This window comes from Theobroma cacao, chromosome 3 (assembly GCF_053813885.1).
Source record: "Theobroma cacao isolate CCN51 chromosome 3, ASM5381388v1, whole genome shotgun sequence".
NCBI lineage: Eukaryota > Viridiplantae > Streptophyta > Magnoliopsida > Malvales > Malvaceae > Theobroma > Theobroma cacao.
This window is the reverse complement of record NC_142641.1, coordinates 39,043,439-39,057,613: the sequence shown is the minus strand read 5'-3', so window position 1 is coordinate 39,057,613 and position 14,175 is coordinate 39,043,439. Positions and strand designations below refer to the sequence as shown.

The window sequence follows — 14,175 nt, the reverse complement described above, 5'->3', positions numbered from 1 at the left end:
TATTTTCAATCAATTATGATTTTAATTTTTTTTCTTTTACTTGTTATAATAATTATTTATATAAAAAAACTTTTTTGTATGTGCATTATTACTCTTCCCTTACCTACTAACTACTAAGTAAAATGCTGTCTAATTTGTTGGATTGCAAGTATAACAAGCTTTTTGCCACAAACTCAAAACCTTTAGTTTTAATGATATATTGTTTTTTTTTTCTTTTTTTTCTCTTATTCTTTTTTTTTTATTTTTTTCTTTCTATTCTCTTATCTTCTCTTTCGAGGACTGAAAATCGACAGCTTGCATTCAATGACCACGATTGGTGACTATCAACCAAAGATTAGCGTTCGATGATCGACGATCGACGACAATGTTTGGTGATTGGTGATTTATCCTTACGGGAGAAGGTGAGAAGAAAAAAAAGAAAAGAAAAAAAAATAATATACAGTTAAACATAAAGACTTGAAGCTAGTGATAAAAACTTGTTGTGCAAGGAAAATGTTGAAAATGTTAAAATTGTTGCAAGAAAGCATTCAGAGTGAGTACAGAGAATGTTGAGAAAGGAAAATTTTGAAAAGATTAAATTGAAATAATTTTTAAAATTAAAAAATTAAATTATGGTGATTTGAATAGAGAGATTAGAGTGAAGAAAATATAAGAATAAAGAGATTAAAATGAAGAAAGCACATGAATAGAAGAACTATTGAGACATTTTGTGTATTTGTTAAACCAATTCTTTCAAGAAATATTTTCGAATAAACGGCTTGAAATTACAGCAATCTAAATAAAGATTTTGGCTGTGATTTTGATAAGGAATTAAACGCTAAACGCCAAAAGGTTAAAAAAGAAAATTGCTAAAGACTCAAGCTACTCTCAAAACCAGGTTGGTACTCTGTACGAGCCAATGAAATCACCGTCGCAATAAAATCTCTGTTGAAATTTACAGATGGGGCAGTTCTGCACGTGATCGAACCACCGACACAAACTCAAACGATCCGTCCTCTGTACAAAACCGAGCGCACATGTACGAGATTGTACCCCAAACAATCAAAAGGTTAAAAGAAAGGAATTTTAGGATGCTTTTATGGTAACTACTTACAAAAAAACAAAGGGAAAGCCTCTTTGGGTAATTTTAACACTTGGTCGGGTTTTTGGCAGCTGATTCTCTCTCATCCTCTGTTTAGACTGGTAGTGCACCCCTTTCATTTCTTTCGGAGAAATTCAGATAAAACGTTTCTCTTTCCACTTTCGGGGCCAGAAGAGAACCAAGCTTCCTATTCCGAACCCCCCACCCCACGCCAAGGTTATCTTTGTCTTAAGGTAATTGGTTCTATGTTTGTTTTTCTTTTTTATAATTATAGTTGTTTGTGAGAGTGTGGGGTGAAAGTCAGATCAACGTGGATCTTTTCTTTTAAGAGGATGGAAGATCTCGTTAAAATTGAGAGAACATTGATTTCTTGAAGCATGAAAGCTTGATTATGTTGTCGATTGTTGTCCCTTTTAATTGCATAGGCTGGTTCTATTTTATGTGCTTCTGTCCTTATGAACTGAAATTGTTGAATTTAGATCTTGTAGTTGAAAGTTTTATTATTGGGAAGGAATTTTCTGTCTTGCGTAGAGTGAACAAGATAGTTCAATGCGTAATCTTTGGCCAATGCTGTCAACCAATTGACAGATATTTGGTGTGCTAGGTATTTCCCTTGTTTTCAGTCTTAACTTCCATGGAATGGCTTCTTGGTAATGTCGTAGTCTTTTATAATTTGAAGAGTATCTTGATTATGTCAGAGGAAATGCAAGATGATGGAAATTTCATTCTTTTAAGTCAATTCATATGTCATTCAATGCGTAATCTTTGGTGCATGATTTCGACCAATTGAGAGTTATTTGGTGTGCTAGGTGTTTCCCTTGTAGCCAGAGTCTTACTTTCCATGGAATGGCTTCTTGGTAATGTCGTAGTTGGTTATAATTAAAGAGTATCTGGATTATGTTGGAGGAAATACAATATGATGCTGGTGGGAGACTGGAAGACTTGAATCTTGGAATGCCTCTGATATGTAGGTTGAAGTTGAGAGGTGGGAGAAAAAGGCAAAAAAGGGATAAAATGTAAATTTACAAGTGGTACTGTGCTTAATTGTTGGGAGTGGGGCTAGGATGTGAACAGATAATAGGGAGACATTTGTAGGATATAGAATCCTGATTCCTTAGCTCAAGAGCCAAGATCCATTATTTGGGTGAGATCATGGGGGATGATGTGATATTAGCTGTTTGGTTATGTAGGATTTCTTGGTGTTACAATGGCGATTGAATGTAGATAACCCTGGAGGTTTTACTTCTGTTTTGAATTTATGTTAAGAAATGACATTTATCATTAACATGACAGTTGATCTATTTATGCTTTTATAGAAGGCCAATATGTGGTATCAATTCATGAACACCTTCAAATGTGTCGCCAAATTTGGACATTTAAGATTTTTTTGGATGAAATGGTAATTTTAAAATTTTTAGACACTGCCAACTTATTGTCCATATTTCCACATGAGTCCAATTGATTGATAATCTCCTGAGTGTGGATGAAAGACAAGGGACATGAAGTTTTTGAAGCACATTATGGTCAGGGCCTCACTTACTGGTGTTGTCCTATACATGTGTGCTTGTACTTGTGTGAATAAAATGCATTCTCTTATGTATGTATTCTGCTTTCTGACATGGTAGGAAGCGGCTTGGACCACATTTTGATTCGTGGTTGGTCACATGTGCATACTTGTTTAATCACATTTTGATTCTTCTTATCTTATATAGCTAGGCATCTTTAAATGGAAATTTTGGACCTGGGATATTTGCTTCCTTTTTATCTTCTCCATATGATTTTGAAATTTATTGCCTGGAATCAGCTGGGAGTATCTTTCCATTTTTTGGACTTTGACTTCATTTTGGAAAACATCAAGACAATCGGTTTATAATGCTTCTGAACACAGTTTTTATAATCCTTGGCCTACAATAGGTGATGTATCTACCTTGATTTTTTTCTGAGGACCAGATTTAGATTTCTATGCGCTGATTGTTTCATATCATCCTCAATATGAGTTATATATAATAGAATAACCTTCTATAGTGCATGTCTATGTAGGCTTGATGATGCTGTGAAACTCCCTGGAGATATTGGAAACTTGTGGAATGGAAGAAAGTGACTCTGTTGCTTGGAGATGGGAGGACTTGGACGCTGATGTCTTGGTGAAGATCTTACAGTCTTTTGACATCGTTCAGTTAACTTCAGGCATTGCTAGTGTCTGCAGTTCATGGCGTATGGCTTGTTGTGATCCTATGCTATGGAAAACACTTGATTTATCAGTGATGAGGTCAAATTTTATTAAAATTCCATTGGAGCCTTATGTATATGTTGATGCTCGTTCTGACAAGACATTGACCCGTATCTTGAAGATATCTTTGAGTCTCAGCCGGGGAAACATAATGACCTTGATTTTTCACTTCAATCTATATGTGAGTGACGATCAATTGACCTATACTGCTGAAAGGTAATTTTAGTGAATTTTACTTATTTAGAATCTTCTCAAGGTTTCTGATGGTATTACCAATCTTGTCAGTGAAACATCTTTTCTTGTTTAGAGTTTTTGATTATCTCTTTGAAATAAAAACATATTATGATATATCATATTAATCTTTGAAGGATGATGCTAACAAGGATTATTTGTTACCTACGAATGAGCACATCTAATGATTTTCTTTGAGTTTCAACAGTCAATTAACATCGTGTTTGTTTAAAAATGCATTTGCTAATGGTATTGAAACTAGTGCATATATGAGTGTCCTTTTCTGCCATTACGCTGATCAAACTATTGCTCTTTTTTTTTTCTTCTTGGGGGAGGGGGAGGGGTGTTGAAGAATGTGTCGGTGCAATGCTCCTCATAATTATTGCTATTTTGGTGAATGCATTGGAAAGTGATCTTCTTTCTTTACTGCAGGTGCCCACGCCTGAGACGGCTTGTTATGCCAGCTTGGAACAGAATAAAGAAAACTGGAATATGCAAAGCTATTCGCATCTGGCGGGATCTTGAATCCCTGACAATGCCTAGCATAGCAAACCCTCCATATCTCATGGAAGAAATTGCCAATAATTGCAAGAATTTTAGTGAACTCAAGGTGATGGGACCTTTTGACATTTTGTTTGCCACTACGATAATAACTCGTCTACCAAAGATAAAGGTTTTGAGCCTCCGCTGCTCAATGCTTGTGAAGGATGCCCTGATCTCCATCTTGGATAATTTACAAAACCTAGAAGTGCTTAACATATCTCATTGCCTTCTGATAGAAATACCACCTCCTCCTGCCCCAAGAAGAATTATGGAGGAGCTTGATCAGTCTATCCTTGAGAAGGCATCTCAGTTACGTCAATTTATCACATGCATGAAAGACTCATGCATCATGTGTCAGCGGACAAGAAATGATGAAGGGCTTATGAGGTGGTACAAGTATGAAGAAGGGCTATGGAAAACTGACGAGGTTAGCTCACTTTCCCTTTGATTTAAGCCTTCTGAGTTTGCTCTTTAGAGGTGAGATCTCTACAACTTGATAAGGCCATTCTCAGTATTCTTAATGGATAGTCCTTGTGCTCATTAGTTAGAGCACCAAGATCATAATCTTGTTGTGGTTGGTTTAGAACCTTAGCTTATGTACCCTTTTTCCCCCCTTTTTTATTTGGTTGATGTATTCCTTTTATGCTATAAACAAAATAAGAGGAGGTTGAATGAAGATAGATGAGAACTGTCTTAATTGTGTATTATGTTTGTTACGAAGGTCTTAGGTCTCTCTGATGATCTGCGCCCCTTTGGCAGAGGCATCTGTATTATTACTGTATATATGGTCAATTGTCCTTGTTTCTTTCTTTTTTATTTTTTATTTTTTCATTTTTTTTAATTTACAGGTGATAGAATCTTGTTTAGGTGGATTCAGAAATGACTTGAGTACTACAGCTAATGTGCATGGAAAACATTAATGAACATTCTTATATCATGGATTTTTATCCTAAGCGGCGCAAGCTGACTGATCTTTTTTAGAACCTTGGTTTGTATGATTCTTATTTCCTAGTTTGAACCTGGAAGTTCTTGCAATACGCTTAAACATTTTTGGACCTTTGTGATATATGATGCTTGCATCAATGGTTTTTCTCAGTGTTGAGTTCAGACACAAAAGATTTGAGGAATTGCATCTACTGTTTTAAGATTTGAAATCTCCATAGACGCCACAAAGGTGCATGAAGATAGAAATAGCAAATTTCTAACATAATCACATGTTGGTAACTTAATGTAAATCCCCAAGCAAGTGGCTTTTGTCAATGCTTGCTGTGTCTGCTGATACGCAACATTTCACGGGTTTCTGTGGCAACTTTGTGTCATTTGTGTGCTGTAGTTAATGTTTGAACTGTTGAAACAGGAAAAACAAAAGATGATGGTCATTCCTGGATCAGCTGTCTCAAATCTAAACACTCGATCTTCTTAAAATAATTGTAAAATAGTAGAAAGGCATTCCTATAGCTGATTTCACACAACATGAACCTGGTACAAAATGGTGGGAGGGAATGAATTCAACCTTCTAACCAGGATCGTGTCGTTTAGCATCTTGATAATATAGCATCCTGCTGTTTTCATCCTTTGAATTTGAACCTAAGATTTGTTTTCAGCTTTGAAACTTTTGAATCTTGACTTATCATGTCTCATAACTTTGCTAAACATCAAATTTCGAAGCTGTTAAGTCAGTGCTGAGAACATCACATTCACGCCTGGAAATAGCATCTAATATTTGCAACATATGACAGCAGAGAATTTTGCTTTGCCTTTTCATGCTTCTTTCTTTCTAAGCTTTAACTCAGAATCCATACAACAAAATTACTATTGGGGTTATAAATACAATTACAAAGACAGACTAGGGCCGATAAGGAAGCCACATGCCTTTCCAAGCTTCTTAAATGGCCTGTCCCTAGCTTATGCCTAACCCTGATTAGCACAATTAATCCGGAGGCGGTCTCCACCACTTGTACCTCCCTTGCATGCATATGTTTTCGGTTGAGCTCTGATCTCGTTTTCCACTTCTGTTCTTCCAAAGAGAAACCACAATCCATAAAAGCATAAAAGCTAAAAGCGTATAGTATTGTTTGTTTTGATCGGAATCATTTGTTTTGATTTGATCATTTTACGATTTTATCTCACAAAAAGAATTTCATGTTAAAAATGGTATGAACTTTAAATATTCAATCTCATTCTAATATACAATTAAAGTGAGATTCATTCTTTTTCGTTGGAATCATGAAATCTTCCCATAAACATAGTCTCCGCTCCAATAAGGATTTACTATTCTTAGTGGTACACTACTAATATTCATAGAATTCATCTAATATCAATTGTCAATATCCATATAAACTTACAAGTTATTATTTACTTTGACTAGTTAATTTCACGATTTAATCTCATAAAAAACATTTCATAAATTAAAAATGATGTTAAATTTAAATATTTAATCTCACAATCATAAGAGGTTCGTACATCTCGTTGAAATCATGAAAGTAAGAAGTACCTTTTGGCTCAAATCAATAATAAATTGTCTTTAGTGATACATTATTAATACTCAAAGAATTTATCTAATATCAATTGTCACAATTCATATTAATTTATAAGTTATTTTATGATGTTATCTAAAAAAAAATATCTTATAAATTGATGATAATATAAAATTTAACTATTTAATTTTACAATCACGTAAAATTCATATATATGATTGAAATCATGAAAGTAAGAAGTAGCTCCGAGCTCAAACCAATAACGGAAGTAGGAAGTACGTCGAGGCTCGTGGGCGCTGTCAAGCTAGCATCCTAAGTTTCATTCACGCATTTATTGAAGGCCGCTCTACACAGCCCCCCGTTCCCGATGGTACAATTTAGATGCTTCTTGATCCTAACCTTTTCGGCTTTCGTCAGTTTCATTACTAAATAAACAGGTAATAAAAGGATGTAGTTTCAGTTGGCAATGACCAAAATATATGTATACGGATCTAAATATTTAATTTAACGATAGAAATACGCAATTTTTATTCAAATAATTGAGTTAGAAATCTCAATACTTATGCCAAGAAAAATCTTTGAAAGAAGTTGGTAGAGCGCACGTTTTTTGGCATGGACATAACCACGCTCGTTGTTTTTGACCTGCCATCCACCAACTTGTCTAACGCGAATGACTTAATTACCCTCCCTCTTAGATTCAACGGTGAAACAACTTAGGAAAAAGAATTATCACTAATAAAATAGAGTAAAATGTAGGTGACCGAAATCGTCTCACCCAAAAGGAAATGGATAACTGAGTAAATTCAACATAAGATAATAATTAATAATAATATAATATACGAATTGATAAAAGAAATACTAGTAAATAAATTAAGGATAGATGTGGACGACCCACCATTTCTAAGGACTATTAGGTAATTTAATTGATTAAAAAAGACAAAAAGTTCAAGAAAAATGCATTTAATCTACTCTTGGCGTGGAATCCGTGGCCTCCAAATCGATACAAACAAATAAAAAGAAATCAAACATAATTATTATTCTTTTAATCTTAACATTATAAATGTTTTTTAAAATAATCATAAATCTATAATCAATTTAATAAACTATTGATACCAACAAAGAGAAATATAATAATAAAAAGAGAAATAAGTTTTTAAAAGTGGAGTTCTTTAAAAAAAAAACTAAATTAGGACTATAAATTAAGAGTATTTGCGGGAGAAAAGGAGTATAAGATGTAGACGGAAAACTCCTTGGGGGTGGGGACCATCAAAGCCATCCAGTCCAATTTGAGACCAAAACTGCTGAAGACTCTAAACGGCGACAAAAAGAAAAAAGATCTTAGCGATGGCTTTGCAGCTATGGGAGACTTTGAAGGAGGCCATAACGGCGTATACTGGTCTATCTCCGGCCACTTTCTTCACGGTTCTTGCTCTGTTGTGGGCCATTTACTATGTCGTAACGGGTCTGTTTGGGTCGTCCGGGGATCAACATCTACGGAATAGGGCTTTCGAGGAGCAGATGGAGCCACTCCCTCCTCCGGTCCAGCTCGGCGAGATTACCGAGGAGGAACTTAAGCAGTATGATGGTTCGGATTCCAAGAAGCCACTCCTCATGGCCATCAAGGGCCAGATCTATGATGTTTCTCAAAGCAGGTATAACGCTGCTACTTTTTCTTTTCTTTTGGATTTTCTTCTTGGATAAGATATTGGGTTTCTCCTATTCTCAATTTTTTGGGTCAACGGTTTTGTTGGGAAATCAGCTTTGTTATGGCACTAGCTTTTTGGGTATGGAAATTTTGGGGCTTTTATTTATTTCTATGAGGAACTGCTTTTGAGGTTATCTAGAATTAATTTTATATTTTCTTCTATTTTATATACCTTTAACTTGCTTTAATTAAAGGTTGAACTTGTAAGCTTTCTTGGTTGCAGCTTTTTGCTGCTCTCCTGGTTTCTTTGAACTTTCAGTTGATGGATATGACTATCCAATTTGACGCTTCCCTTTTCATTTTTCTTTGGTTATAATTGAGCAGGATATGATATTGCTACCATGTGATAAAATTATAAATAGCTATATTGGTCTACGTAATTCCAGTGATGGGTTGCATTGGATTTCTTAATAATGGATGATCGGTGCCTAAAGTTTTGAGATGAATATAAGAAATGCTTGTGAAATTAAATTTCCGGACTTTGACCCTAAATCACATGTTTTGACTGAGTGAAAAATGAAATTTCAATAATATGGTGCCCTTTGCTGTCATCCGGAGATTTAACCTGTTTCTATGGTCACAGATATGAACATGTTTTTGTACCTTAATTGATATAACACTATTTCAATTAAGCTAAAAGTTGAGATAGATATGTCTGTTTTGTGAACTGTGTATCCCTCCAACCAAAAGCTGGAAAATTAATTTCAGTACTTAATGGATCACTCCCCTGTCCTGCGTTTTCCTTGTCGCCTCCTTCTCCCTCTAACACAGTAACACACACACATGTGCACCATATGCACACAGTTGATAAAGAGAGTTTGAGGTAAGCCTCAAACTTGGTTGTGCTTTATCTGTCAATATTATGTCAACGAACTTTATTCCTGCACAATTTGCTTTGGTTCATTTTTAACTGAAATAATTTATGTTTCTAAAGCTAAAATAATTTCTGCCGCTTAAGTTCTCTCCATTTATTCCTATTTGATGTGATTTGCATTAATTTCATTAACTTATTTATGCTTCTCTTGTCAAATAGTTTGTTTAAATTTAAGTTACAATGTCAAAAATGTCATCAACTAGCATATTTTTGGAGTAATTTGCATTGTAACTGGCTAAGTTCAGTACAACTGGTAATACTTTATTTTCTGGCTTGAGACTTCATATTGTAATACCATACTGGTTTGATGCTATTTTGTTGCACATGATCTATGCATAATGTGTCAGGAATACTTGAGTATCACTTTGCACATAATTTGTGCAGAAATTCTGTCTGATTGTAAAATTTGCAAGAGGCACGGTTAATCATATATATGCAAGAATTATGCATATTTGAATTAGAAAGTTCATGGCTGTTACCTGATCGTAATCTCTCTTGCAGAATGTTTTACGGACCCGGTGGACCTTATGCACTGTTTGCTGGAAAGGATGCTAGCAGAGCTCTTGCAAAGATGTCTTTTGAAGAAAAGGATTTAACTGGGGATATCTCAGGCCTTGGTCCATTCGAATTGGAGGCTTTGCAGGATTGGGAGTACAAGTTCATGAGCAAGTATGTTAAGGTTGGAACCATCAAGAAGACTGTTCCGATAACTGAAGAGGCTGGCAGTGGTGAAGGCTCAGCAGCTACAGAAAGTGATGCTAAGCCTGCTGAGGATGGTCCATCAGATAGCGCAGTTCCTGGAACTGGGGAAAAATCTTCTGGTGCTGATGCTAAGGAGGAGTGATATGTTTGGGCTTAGTTGTTGCCGTTTTTAACGGGTGATCACTCTTTCTATCGAAGATGCTGCAAGAGATGGAGTAATGTTGTTTACAGTTAATACTTAGTGCAGAATACTGTTTTAGTGAACTGGCTTAGTTCATCAAAAATAAATCAAGATGTTAAATCTTTGGGGATCCAGGCAAATAATTGTGATGTTGAGCTGGTTGATGTGTGGCCCGGACTTACTTTGTTCACTAAATCAGTAGGTGCTGTGGGTGCATTGTAAGATATTAAAACAGGTCCTCCCTTTCTCTCGAATCTCAATGCATGCTGAATTGTTCAAATTAGGTTTTACAATCTTTCCTTGAAGTGCTTTCCGATATATAAATGGTGAGTGTTTTGAGTTCGAAGTTTGTCAAGTAAGTCATGCGGGGCCAATTTCTTGCACGTATTGTTTATGCATTTCATATGGTAGATCAAGAGTTTAGCTTAAACAAAGGAGGCCAAAAGCGGTTTTTGATTAGGCATTGATGACGAATTGCATAAAGGCATGTGGAAAATAGATAGCGCGATGTATAGGAAAGCATGACAGCAAAGAACTCCTGACAGAGTGAGAAGCCATTCAATCACCCATATTCCAAAGATGCTCGAGACGGTCATGTTACTGCTGTTTACAACTTCGGGCCGAATTAAACTTGAAGGGTTGAAGTGTTAGATTTTCGAATTTCAAACGAACTCAGCTCCAACCAGGCCTAGTGGGCTATTGTGGAGAATATGAGAGATAAGAAAGAAAACCTGCCAACCGTCCGCCAATTCATTTATTTAACTGCTTGAGAGCTGGTAAACAAAATGAATTTGTTTGTCTTAAAAAGACATGCCAAATCTTGATAATACTACTTTTCCCAATTATAGATGTTGAACAATGGGATCTCATCAGCCTTTAAACCGTCATTTTCCAGTATTAATTTAAGTAGACTTTACTGGATCTGATGCATTTTCAATATACTTTTCTCCTAAGTGGGTAGGTATAGGTTGGCTTTCAATCCAATGAATCGGGAACAAAGCTACGATTTACTGATGCTTTTATTCTTTATAACGTTTAGCTTGCTCTGGAGTTTGATAGGTAGAGGCTGAGTTGACTGTAGACGTTTACGGACGGATTAGGTTTTAGTTGTCAATCATGCTAGCACGTATGCCAAAGCTGGCATGGACCGTAAACAGCAAAGCATATGGATGCTCAGAAAATTTGCAAGCTACTCATGCAATCCGCAGAAAATTTTGCAAATGTTTCAAATGTTAACTGATGCTGCGAAAAGAGGCTCACACTGTTCCAGCTAGTTCCCTTAGTGCAGCTTCCACTATGGTAGGTACCTTGGTGGTAACCATTTTCACATTCCAAACCTGTCTCTCAAGCCTTTGGATCACAACAGGTCATTAAAAACAGGACCACACCCCATCACCAAATTGGAGAAGGGATCAAAGCTCCTGGAACCTCAGCAAGACTGCCTGCTGATGATAGAGATCGTAACCCCCACGAGATATGATGCTTTATATGATAGGCTCCTTGGTAGTTCATCTAAAATTCTGAATCTGCTGCTCAAAAGCTCCAGTTACTCAGGTACATCTAGCAAAGGAACAGCGTGGTTTCATTGGAGAGCAAGGTGAAAAGACAGGTGATTAAGCTATAAGTTTCACTTTCTGAGGCTGGCAGTTGAGATGAGCATTGACATATCCAATCAAATGTACAATTTATTCAATGCCTGGTCCCTTAAAGACGACTAACCTCTCGTTGAAGCCAAATGTTATCAAACCTGTCCTTTCATTACCACTTTCGAAAATGATAGGAAACACGTTTAATCATCTATGCCAAGAATCCTTATTTGCCTTCCAGCATTTTACAACAAATTATCTAAGAAACTTATGAAGTCTTGCTGGATTCATTACACATGCCGACTTAAACTTATCTGTAGCTGAAGTTCATATCTGATATCAAACTCCACCAAATTCTTGGCTCTTTGTTTTAAATTGATCCCATTTGAAGCGAGATTGATAATCCATTATGAAAGGTAGGCCTAACAATGATTAGAATATGGGCATTCATGTCATTCTAAAGACTAGGAGTGATTATTGGAACCTGCTACCCTGCTACCGTTATATATAGACTTCAAACCTAGAAATCCAACTCAGAAGGTCCTGTTTTCCTGAGACCCCTTTTCCAGTCATTTCAGACCATGAGAACTCTTAGTCCTTTTCTTCCACTTCTGATATTCGCAATTATGCTAGCAACAGTCCATCTTTCTAGTTGTCGGCAAGTCACCTGGGCTTCCTACCAGGAAACACAACAAAAGTTAAGAACCAAGTTTCCTTTTTCATTTCCAGAGCATTTTTCTGCTAGCTCTCCTCCTGTGTCTGGAAACCAGAAGTACGGGGCAATTCGCGGTGTTTCGCATCAACTTGTCCCCGGAGGACCAAACCCACTGCACAACTGATCAGAATTCTGTTTATGTTCATATGCAATCTTTCCAGGAATGTATATTCTCTTCCCCTTTGAAAGGGAGAGAGATAAAGTTGGTTCTTGGAAAGAAAGAATGAAAGTGAGGGAAGACACTTTCAGATAGTATCTTCCCCACTTAGATCTGGAAGCAGATTCTTTCTTTCCTGGAACCAAATTATCGTTTTAGTTAGTGTATTGATCAAAAGCATGTTTCAGTGTTGATGAAATGCAATAAGCGTAGGTAAATAACTGTTGAATTTGCCATGATAAGATTGCATTTACAATTGGCTATTCACCATGTTCAAGTGTATAAAATCATTTGTACCTGTGCATTATCAGCAGCAGTTTCTTTTGTCTGTAGAGACTTTGCACCTGGAATAATGTATTTGAAGAATTTTATCATGTATTCATGAATTCCATTAATCTTTTTCGTAAATCATGTTAAGCAGTACGGTTTCTGAATTGTATCGGCAAGAACAGCAGTGTTGACTGAAAAGTTATTGCCGATCTATCAGCATATCTTCTTCACACCGATGAACAATTGGAAGTTGATAACAGATCCCCACGAATTACTATAGAGCACAAACTAATAAGTCAACTTCAGGTATTTTCTTCCTTCGGATAAGCATAAAAAAACAAAAAGAGCTGCTTCAAGCAATTTATAACCAAAAGATAAATGTCCTTAACAAGAGGTAGCATCTACCAACTTCCTGCTTTCACTTTGGTTGTTCAAGATTCCAGAGTAACCCCAAGCTCAATACTTCCAAATTCTCGAGACACTTTAGCGAGTCAAAGTACGGGAGTATGGGAAAGGTAGTCCTCTTCATACTTTGTTTAGACTTCAACCCATGCTACTAGAGGATAACATAGGTAACCGGGGTGGCTTAAAAGTGATCAACTGATCAAGACGAAGTAAGTTTATACAACAATTGGAACTGGTCAAATCTACAAAATTTGACAAGAAACTAGTACTGGGAACTAGTTTTTCTTCCCTGATGTCATTTCCATATTGTTTATTAACAGAGAAGTCTGCACGCTAAAAACATCATTTTGGCAATAAACACATTTTTTAATGGAGAAAACTGTTAGACGCATAATTTCTCTTTCTTTACTTTGGTCTTCATCTATTTTATTCTCCATGGACCATGGTGCCTCACTGGGTTAGGCACTTCTGACAGAAAACGATACAGGCATATAATATCTTACTTGGTTTTTCTCAACAAGAACATAAAACGGTACCTGGAGATGCATGAACATAGGCCAATGTATGTATCTAATGACAAAGCTCCAAATGGCTTTATTGTCAACATATAATTTAGCCGCTCGTCAGCATAAACAATACACAAGTTGTAGCTTGTAGGTCAGGCAACCAACAGTTTAGCCTGGCACAAGAAAGGAACTAATTTGGATAACCTGCATGTACCTTTTGGGTTTAATTTTTGGCTTGAACTCTAATTCTACTAGAAGTTTTATCTTATAAGGTAGTAGCACAAGATTGCAAGTAATTTAAATTTGCCTGTAAAGATTTTTCTGATATTAGATGGTGTGGTCACCATTGTATTTTTGGAAACAACATGAAAATGGTTGGTTGAATAATACGGAGATCTGCCCTGAAAATGTCTTCTTTGCTTAACAGAAATTGTTCAACCATGTCAAGGATCACATGGTATATAATTTTCTTTTGTTGGAAATTGTGAAGTTTTAGTATATGTTTTGCATAA

General features: G+C 36.1%; 2 protein-coding genes across 3 annotated transcripts; both read left to right on the top strand.

The window, feature by feature from the left end:
* Positions 1-1,098: 1,098 nt before the first annotated feature.
* Positions 1,099-5,038, top strand: LOC18605547 (RNI-like superfamily protein). Of its 2 annotated transcripts, XM_088805071.1 has the most exons (4): positions 1,099-1,314; positions 2,886-2,995; positions 3,122-3,527; positions 3,975-5,038. In XM_088805071.1, the coding sequence occupies exons 3-4, from the start codon at positions 3,169-3,171 to the stop codon at positions 4,531-4,533; spliced, it is 918 nt and encodes a 305-aa protein (XP_088661197.1). In that variant the 5' UTR covers positions 1,099-1,314; positions 2,886-2,995; positions 3,122-3,168; the 3' UTR covers positions 4,534-5,038. The 2 variants fall into 2 exon arrangements, with proteins under 2 accessions (XP_088661197.1, XP_007038666.3); XM_007038604.3 differs by lacking the exon at positions 2,886-2,995 and having other exon boundaries at positions 1,101-1,314.
* Positions 5,039-7,810: 2,772 nt separating this feature from the next.
* Positions 7,811-10,304, top strand: LOC18605546 (membrane steroid-binding protein 2-like). The gene is made up of 2 exons (XM_007038601.3): positions 7,811-8,214; positions 9,643-10,304. The coding sequence occupies exons 1-2, from the start codon at positions 7,907-7,909 to the stop codon at positions 9,983-9,985; spliced, it is 651 nt and encodes a 216-aa protein (XP_007038663.1). The 5' UTR covers positions 7,811-7,906; the 3' UTR covers positions 9,986-10,304.
* Positions 10,305-14,175: the final 3,871 nt, after the last annotated feature.

Bases quoted from the DNA above. Each gene is read 5' to 3' on its own strand.
- LOC18605546 (XM_007038601.3), top strand. From the start codon at position 7,907: ATGGCTTTGCAGCTATGGGAGACTTTGAAGGAGGCCATAACGGCGTAT. The intron at 8,215-9,642 runs GTATAACGCTGC...TCTCTCTTGCAG, and splicing joins TATGATGTTTCTCAAAGCAG to AATGTTTTACGGACCCGGTG.
- LOC18605547 (XM_088805071.1), top strand. From the start codon at position 3,169: ATGGAAGAAAGTGACTCTGTTGCTTGGAGATGGGAGGACTTGGACGCT. The intron at 3,528-3,974 runs GTAATTTTAGTG...TCTTTACTGCAG, and splicing joins TTGACCTATACTGCTGAAAG to GTGCCCACGCCTGAGACGGC.